This window comes from Rattus norvegicus, chromosome 2 (genome assembly GCF_021556685.1).
Source record: "Rattus norvegicus strain SHRSP/BbbUtx chromosome 2, alternate assembly SHRSP_T2T, whole genome shotgun sequence".
Lineage (NCBI taxonomy): Eukaryota > Metazoa > Chordata > Mammalia > Rodentia > Muridae > Rattus > Rattus norvegicus.
In genome coordinates this window covers 248,578,966-248,588,064 of record NC_141535.1, presented here as the reverse complement: position 1 = coordinate 248,588,064, position 9,099 = coordinate 248,578,966, and the positions used below count along the sequence as shown (strand labels likewise).

Here is a 9,099-nt window from a genome sequence, read left to right as displayed (position 1 = left end):
AAAAAATGTAATATTCACAATCATTTAGTGATTAACATATCCCATGATGCCCTCCTTCTGGTGTGTCCATTTGGTTGCGTCTCATATGTGTCTTGTAAGATGCAGGGAAGCATGGTGAGTCTTCAGTTTTGGCATCAGTTCGAGTGGTAGTGACTAGCAAGATTTTGGTGAGGAATTAGTTACTTCAGGGCTGATCTGTTGTGCCTGGATGCACGCACAGTATTTGTTAAAACACATTTTGGGATTTTAAAGAACATAAGACGCATTTCTGTCAACCAAATCACAGAAAATCAGATGGAAAGTCTGCAGGGTTTCTGTCAGGGTAACTTACTGATGTCACAGCCTAATCTGAGCACTCATGGCCTCACAGCTCTTGGGTGACAGGGCTGCGGTCCATGCAGAGAAGCTGTCTTAGGGCATCAACTTGAATAATGCGGGAGACAGTTGCTTTATGAGGTGTCTCTACAACGGGTTGTGCTGCCCTGTGATGGGTTATACTTTCCAACAGTGGCACTAATATTCAACCCGAACTTCAATCATGTTATTAAATTGTTTTATCAAGAAAACTGAGATGCTGTGGGCAAAGTTCTCAGGCCTCATGGGAAATGACTAGACACACCCTAACAGCTTCTTGACCACCCAAAATGGGGTGGAGTTTAGCTTGTTGGTGTAATTTACTTTTTTCTTTTTTTGCTTCCAAATTGCAAGGTTTAGGAAAACATTAAGTATTTGTCAGAGACAAAGAGATTATTTTTTATGAAGGCACACCCATGCTGAAATTAGAAGGAGAAGCATAGCGAGTTATATTACAAGGCTCATTTCCAAAACCTGGATGTCATGCGAGCAGGGACATCTAGATATGTGTTATATTTTGAAGAAATGATCTGAAGGCAATATTATTTGAATTTTTATCAAAAAAGAAAAAAATGCATCTTTGTAAATGTGGGTTGACTCTTATTGAAACAGGGCATGGAACTCTTGTATTGCAGCCTTAAAGAATCATGGGTTCACTGCAATATTTGTTATGTAAACTACAGCCGGAAGCCTAGCAGACCACGACTGAATGCTCTTGAAAAGTTGTAGATTACAAACATGAAATCACAATTAATATCCTCTAAAAGTAAGTTCAGACCTTTCACATCTTAAAAAAAGGGACAATGTGCAGTGCTTCACAAGGTCGTGTGTCTAATCAAAAGGAGAGGAGAATGAAAGTATTTACACAACCAGCGATTCCACAGACAAAAGGTGTCACCCTCGTACAGACGGCCGATTGTATCCCACGCTGCTTCAACCTAACTGCACCAGATTGGATCCAGCCGTCAGCACTCCCAGAGACTCCTTGAAAGCCTTTCATGGGTCTTTAGATTCATTGTAGGATGGCATTCTTCAGGTAGAATATGCTGATGACAGAAGATAGTGTCAACGCAAGGCTCCAGCAGGAGAAGAGGTCACAGGCGCTCCCAGTAATTCCATACTGGGCTGTGCTTGGAGCTGGAAAGGAACGGAAGGGAGTCAGTCAAATACTGTTCGCATCTTAACAATTGGGGTGGTGCTGGGGGCAGAAATGGTTAGGCTTATCTGGACTCTTGGGATTAACCTCTTGAGGTCAGTTTTCTCAAGGGTAAAAGAGCAATGACAAAATCCACCTGGCAGAGCTGTGTTGTAAAGTGGAGGTGAGTATCCAGGGATACTGTTACTCCTCCTATGTGTACTATAATTATTTGTATTCAAAGGCAATAGTCACTTATGCATATATTTGCGAAGCTTTCGTTGGATAGCCAAACACTATATCAAATGCTGGAAAAACAAAAAAACAAACAAAAGTAGATTTTTCCTTTATATGTGTGAAGACATCACAATACCACACAACACCAGAGTTTAACATGCAAATTCTACTGATAGAAAAATTATCATATGAAGTGGCCTGGACAGGACAGAGTTGGTTTTACAAAGTTTTATTACTGGGAACTACTCTTTGATGCAGTAAATAGCATGGGAGAAGTGTTAGGAAAGAGACTACATGCAAAATGCTGGAGTCTCAGATGTAGATCAGCCTTGCTGGGCTGAAGGGGCTGGATTGAAACTGCAGCTCCATGCACGCAACAACGGGACTTGTAATGGAAAAAGTTCACATCTTGATGAGAGCTTAGTACAAGTGAATGTGTAGCTTAGTGCTGGTGAACATATATATTAGGAATGCATAGGCTGCATGGATATATTAGAAGGCATAGCTTAACACACAGAATCCCCGAAGAGTCACCAGGCTTAGGGCACGGCCATCGCCTGCCAAGCAGATCCCCTGCAGCTCTTGGTAGGTAAGGTTGTTGCTGAGGGCTGCATGGATCATGCTGTCCTGAAACTGAGCATCACCAGTATTCACACTGGGTTGGGACTGATGGTTGTTCATCACACTATAATAGCAAGAACAACATGCCTGCTAGCTTGCTACTAACTACCTCCTGCTAATGAAATCTGCATTTCAAGCCCTATGTTCTTGTTGACATTGAATCCTGTAATAAAGACACACATTTCATGCCTAAGTCTACAACTAAAATCCAGGAACAGTGTCTATGACTCTGAATTTGAATCACCGGCAGAACAGTTTGAACTAAAGCTTCATAAAGGACTAGGTCACCATGGAACAAGAGCAATAATTATGTTCTACTTGTAAGAAATAGTACGGGATGAGGGAGATACTGGCCCCTCCATGGGGGCGGGAGGGGATACACAGTGAACCCCATTGTTGGAGCTGCAACTTTTTAAATTCAATTTATATCCTGATAGCTGTCCTCCCTCACACTGTCCCCTACCCCATTTTCAGCAAATGGTGCTGGTTCAACTGGAGGTCAGCAGGTAGAAGCATGCAAATCGATCCATTCTTATTGCCTTATACAAAGCTCAAGACCAAGTGGATCAATGACCTCCACATAAACCAGATACACTCAAACTAATAGAAGAAAAAGTGGGGAAGAGCCTCGAACACATGGGCACCAGGGAAATTTTCCTGAACAAAACACTAATGGCCTATGCTCTAAGATCAAGAATTGACAAATGGGACCTCATAAAACTGTAAAGCTTCTGTAAGGCAAAGGACACTGTTGTTAGGACAAAGTGGCAATCAACAGATTGGGAAAAGATCTTTACATCCTACATCTGATAGAGGGCTAATATCCAAAATCTACAAAGAACTCAAGAAGTTAGACTCCAGAGAGGCAAATAACCCCATTAAAAATGGGGTACAGAGCTAAACAAAGAATTCTCAGTTGAGGAATATCCAATGGCTGAGAAGCACCTAAAGAAATGTTCAACATCCTTAGTCATTTGGGAAATGCAAATCAAAACAACCTTGAGATTTCACCTCACACCAGTCACAATGGCTAAGATCAAAAACTCAGGTGACAACAGATGCTGGTGAGGATGTGGAGAAAGAGGAACATTCCTCCATTGTTGCTGGGATTGCAAGCTGGTCCAACCATTCTGGAAATCAGTCTGGCAGTTCCCCAGAATATTGGACATAGTACTACCTCAGGACTCAGTTATACCACTCCTGGGCATATACCCAAAAGATCCACCAACCTACAACAAAGACACATACTCCACTACGTTCATAGCAGCCTTATTTATAATAGCCAGAATCTGTAAATAACCCAGATGCCCTTCAACAGAGGAATGGATACTGAAAATGTGGCACATCTATACAATGGAGTACTACTCAGCTATCAAAAAAAATGACTTCATGAAATTCATACGCAAATGGATGAAACTAGAAAGTGTCATCCTGATTGAGGTAACCCAATCACAAAAAACAGACATGGTATGCACTCACTGATAAGTGGATATTAGCCCAAAAGCTTGAATTACCCAAGATACAATTCACAGGCTACATGAAGTTCAAGAAGGACAACCAAAGTATGGATGCTTCAGTCCTTCTTAAAGGGGGAACAAAATATTCATAGGAGGAGATATAGAGACAAAGTTTGGAGCAGAGTTAACGGCACAGAATAAAAGCAAGTCACTCTGTCACTGTTACACATTAAGAAAGAATCCACACAGAGCATGCATGACCTCAGGAGGCATCACAGCATTCCTTTCTGACTAACCCTTCTGTGTAGCATCATCTACAATCCTCTGCAGTCCCACTACTACACTACATTGCAAATATGTGTTCATATATTTATTTCTAGCACCATTCATATTTCATTTATGTTTCTGTTGCCTGAAACAAAGTCCAGGCACATAACAGATGCCCAAGAAATGCTCAAGGGAACAATTCAATTAAATGAAGAAATTGCCGTTTCAATGTGTACTTTTGTCTTACAAATTTGGCTCTCTTCTGAAGCAGGACGCAAGCTTATGTCCTGGACCATAAACGAGCGTGCTTCTCTTTGTTAATCCAGTAAGTTTTTATGGAACTGGGCATCAAAGAAAATATTAAGTGACGAGAATATAACGGTAAGTGCTGTAGTCCTGGTCCTGTGGTTACTTCTTAATTTTCCACACTCCCACATCAGCTTCTAGTTTGCCATCTATTCATAATGTCCTTTTCTTCCCAAAGCCACATCTCACCTTCGACTCAACATCACCTTTTTTCTGAAACATGGCAAGCTATCACCAATCGTATTTTTAAATTATCTAGTTTACAATTAAAACAATATCATTTTAAACACTTTTGATGCCACATAGCAATGCATGTGTTACTTTACTTGTGAATGAAACCATAGCACAATCCTCTCCAGTGTAAAACAGTGGCTAACTGCCTTCTCATCCATAATAGTTACCACCAGAAAGGTAAAAATGAAGGACAGTTAGCCAAGGACTGCGAGGTCCTCATTCCTAACTGCACATGCTCACAATTTGCACCTCAGGGCAAGCCCAGAATCTCTCTGCCTCTGCCTCTGCCTCTCTGCCTCTGCCTCTGCCTCTGCCTCTGCCTCTCTGTCTCTCTGTCTCTCTGCCTCTGCCTCTGCTTTTCTGCCTCTCTGCCTCTGCCTCTCTGCCTCTACCTCTCTGCCTCTCTGCCTCTCTGCCTCTCTGCCTCTGCCTCTGCCTCTGCTTCTTTTGCTGTTGCTGCTGGGATTGAAGCACAAAAAGCAACATGCAGACAAAGATAAGTAGTCTTGATTCTCTCCTTCAAGAATAGATTTTTCTGGCACTGGTGAGATGGCTCAGAGTAAAAGCTCTTGCTGCCAAGGCTGAGAACCTGAGTTTAGTCTCTGGGACCCACATAGCAGAGGTAGAGAACCGACTTCTGGAAATTGTACTCTGATCTCCACACTTGATTTGTGAAATGTGAGTGTTCACTTATACTGCATGCGTGTGCACATGCACACACACACACACACACACACACACACAAGAAATAAATAAAATAATAAAGAATAAGGCTTACTGCCGTTGCTCATTGACCTTAAAATGTCTGCATAGAACATACCCAGTATTGCTAATAATGAGGGCAGAGGCTTATTGGACACATCTGAGAGGACACCCAGGCTTTGTCTTACACAGACTCCTGCTGGTCAGACTGTCTTCAGCAGATCTCACAAGACATGACACAGGAAGAAACCCTTGCATGTCATAAGAGGTATTACTGTAAAAGAGGTCAACCAGCGCTAATTCTGTTGGATCACCCAGGCAGGGCTTCTCTGACTTTGTAAAGGGCTCTGCGGCTTGCTGAGGAGATCAGTTCATCGGAGGCTGAGCTGGGCTGTGGGAAGGGCTCTGATTCGACTGAGAAGTCACTGAACAGGTTGATCCATTAAAAATGATCATTTGATGACTTTGCAGTTGACAAATTTACTGCAGGGAGCAAGAGCCCAAGGCAACTTTAACTTAAAACCTTTGGGATTTCCAGTGCTCCTGGGGGAAGCCCACACCCCCTCTCACTTCTCTTTTTTTTCTCTTGAGCATAAGGACCCAGGCTCTTTAAAGTGAAGCTGTATTCAGGATCATAGGCCTCTGTTTTCTGGTTAGAGCTGACTCAGACACACACCGAGTGCCTGCCACTCAGGCTTTTCTTCTGAATACATGGGCTGTTCTATCACCCCACAACATGTGCAGAGGCTTCAGAACTAAGCCTGCACCCTTAAACCCTCCTCCACATTAAATACCAAATACCACCTCCTGTCCCCATCAGTCTTTCTTCTCAGCTCATCCCACTTCCACAGAACGAGTACATTTACTTCATTCCTAACCTACATGGGTTAAACTAGTGATTTAACAAGACTCTTCTCTAAAAAAATCTTTAAAAATCCAGCAACTTCCTGTGTTTGATTTTTGTAAATTCTTTAGATTTTATTTTAAATAGGTTCCATTAGCCTAGATAGTCATCTCTCCATACTGCAAGTGTGGCCATTTCTGCTGTAGAGTCCCTGCTTGCCATAGATACCAGCACCTGGGGTTTTCAGAGAGCTACCCCAGGCTGGCTACTCTTCAGATGGGGAGGGAAGTGCCTGGCTTACATGGTGGACCTGGGGTCTCTCCTGGTTGCAGATACAAAATGTGACCCAGGTTCTAGCTCATCCCGCACTTTCTGATTCCAGTGATCACTCCCAATCACTTTGGCTGAGTCTGATTCCAATGGTCACTGCCAATCACACTGGCTGCTTTGTGCTGTTTTCAGCCTTGGCAAATTCTCCTTGTATTGCTCTAGTTTTTAGGAAGGAGCAAATGTCACGGTAAAATATTTAGTTTCTGTCCAATATGAATTACCTACCTAGGCAATCTTCTTAACTTACTCAACTAGTTTTGAATGGATAATTAAGATTCCTCTTGCAACCTTAGGTAGGATTACTTAAGTCATATGAATTCTGCTTCTGCAAGACAAAACTGGCCTCAACTTAAGAATTCCTGAGGAACTTACACTTGAGTGGGAATTGAACAATTTGCACCCAATTAGGTCTCACGCAAAGGAGAATTATTGATGGGTACCCAGAGTAGAGAATACATTAGACATAGAGAAATCATGTACCATTTGGTAGTCATCCGGACAGTATAACTCGGTCTCACTGAAGAGAGCTTCCTCAAAGGATGACTTTCTCCTGTCTTAATATCTCCCCTTCACACCACCAGGATGCAGGCATATCTAGAGTTTTGAGGACACCTGTGCACCACACACTTGGCTAAGCCAGGCCTTCTCACACTCAACCTCACATCTGTGGCCCAGTGAGTAACCTCCAGGGTCAGTCGTGTATATCCTGCACTGTGAGATCTTCTAAATATTGGTGTTAGGGGACCACGTACCTGCAGTACAATGCCTGTGAAACAGAGCTAAAGACAGTCAAAGTTTTAGAGTGCTCTGCACTCCGCACACTATCGTAGTACTCTTGGGCATGTAAGAGATTCACATGCCATGTGGCACTTTATGCCACACAACCTTTAATTTGGCAGAGCATAACCTAATCTACAATCCTTTCCACAGAGGGATCCTCTGGTACCTAACAAGCTAATGCAAGAAGACACAAGGCCACTGATTCCAACAGCCTCCTCTAGTGTAGAAGGAATTAAGTTGACAAGTTCATGTTGGTATATTTTTCTTATATTAAGGGCCTCGGGTCATAGGAAAAACTCCCAGTATTTCAGATTTTTGTTTTCAAAATGTCTACATAGGTGGCAAACATTTTTTTCTTATAGAAATCCTCAGTATCAGTACTTTTGTGTCTCTGTGGACAACTTAAAAGAGGAGGGTTCATCTGGGCCAGAAGGGGTTATGATTCACCATGGTAAAAAAGGCCTGGGCTCAGCTCATGGTCAGGGAGGGGCTCAGGTCATGGTGGGGGAGGGGCTGAAGGGGCCAGGCTCAACACTTGGTGAGATTGTGGTGGAAAGTATCCAAATGGCAGTGCATGAGAAAACAGAGAAACCAAACAGAATCCATGAGGTGTAATTTCAAAGGCCTCTAGTGACTTAGCTCTGCAAGTAATCAGCATAGCCTTCCTTACACACAGCTTCAAAGTAAAGGACCAAGTGCCCAGAGGAGAAACCTGTGGAAGACATTCAGATTCATACCACAACTGACAGCAGTGGTTGTATTGGAATCACCCATTCCTCTCCACTCCTCTCTTCCTGAGCACAGAATTGTCTTCCTAACTTGCTCCTGGCAACTTCTAGGTTACTGTGTGTTAGACCTCTGTTCTTGAATCTCATCCTGCCAAAGTCTCTGCTGTGTCATCCTGTCCCAGAGCCTTAGTTAAACTGTGGTTTTAAATACAAATTCATCTGCATCATTGCCTTCATTCAGAAATATGTCCATTTGTAGACAAATGCTTTCTTCTACTCAGAGTCATAGGAAACTCTCCAAGACCATTACCTCTAATTTGGGATAAAGAGAATTTTAAAAAGCAATCAACCAAACATAGACAAACTCTGCTATCTTCTATCCATGCTAGTCATGAAAATAAAATCTCGGAGTTTGAATTTCTCCACAGCATCCTTCATTTAGGTTTGAGTTTTTGTTTACCCTACTCCCCCCAAACCAGAAGTGATTTATGTAGACATGCTAGCTCTGGTGTGAAGTGTCAGTGTAGGCTGCTTTACATAATCCTTTACATAAGCCATAGTTCTGAAATTGGCATGGTCTAGTTATACAGCCGTATGCATCTCAGGTTGGCTTGCAAATATTGTCTAAGTGTGCCTTGCATACTTTTCAGTGTGTACACATGTGCCTGAAAAGCAGTCTCCAATGTGTGAAATGTACACACACAAAATACAATATAAATTGTCTTTAGTACTTCAGTGCATAGGCTTGAGTTTGGGCCTTTAAGTCATCCTATTGCTGAAAATAAAAACCAAACAAAAGAAGGCTTTAAAGAGATAAAAAATAGAGCCTAGCTGTATCCCTAGGTCACCGATCATCCTGCGACTGAGCTGTGTCTTCATTGCTTCCATGGGAAGAGTTGGTAGAAATTTCAAACCAGCAAAGAAGACGTCAAATTTAAGGAATTTTTAGGATTCTTTCTCTATATGCTCATGGGTTTTGTGGCTGTGAAATTATTTCTGTTACTATATAGTGTATAGAACATGGAGATTGAATGATGACATTGTCTTAATGTTTCATTCTTGGCCTCTTGTGTTAGGACTTTCCAAACCAAACCATCTGTTGTT

At 42.3% G+C, this 9,099-nt stretch overlaps 1 protein-coding gene across 1 annotated transcript in view; it reads right to left on the bottom strand.

Moving 5' to 3' along the window:
• Positions 1–692: 692 nt before the first annotated feature.
• The window catches only part of Negr1 (neuronal growth regulator 1), a 736,493-nt gene continuing 728,086 nt past the window's right edge, over positions 693–9,099 (bottom strand). The window contains 1 exon segment of the mRNA NM_021682.2: positions 693–1,491. Coding sequence (NP_067714.1) covers positions 1,367–1,491 — 125 coding nt within the window. The 3' untranslated portion in view covers positions 693–1,366.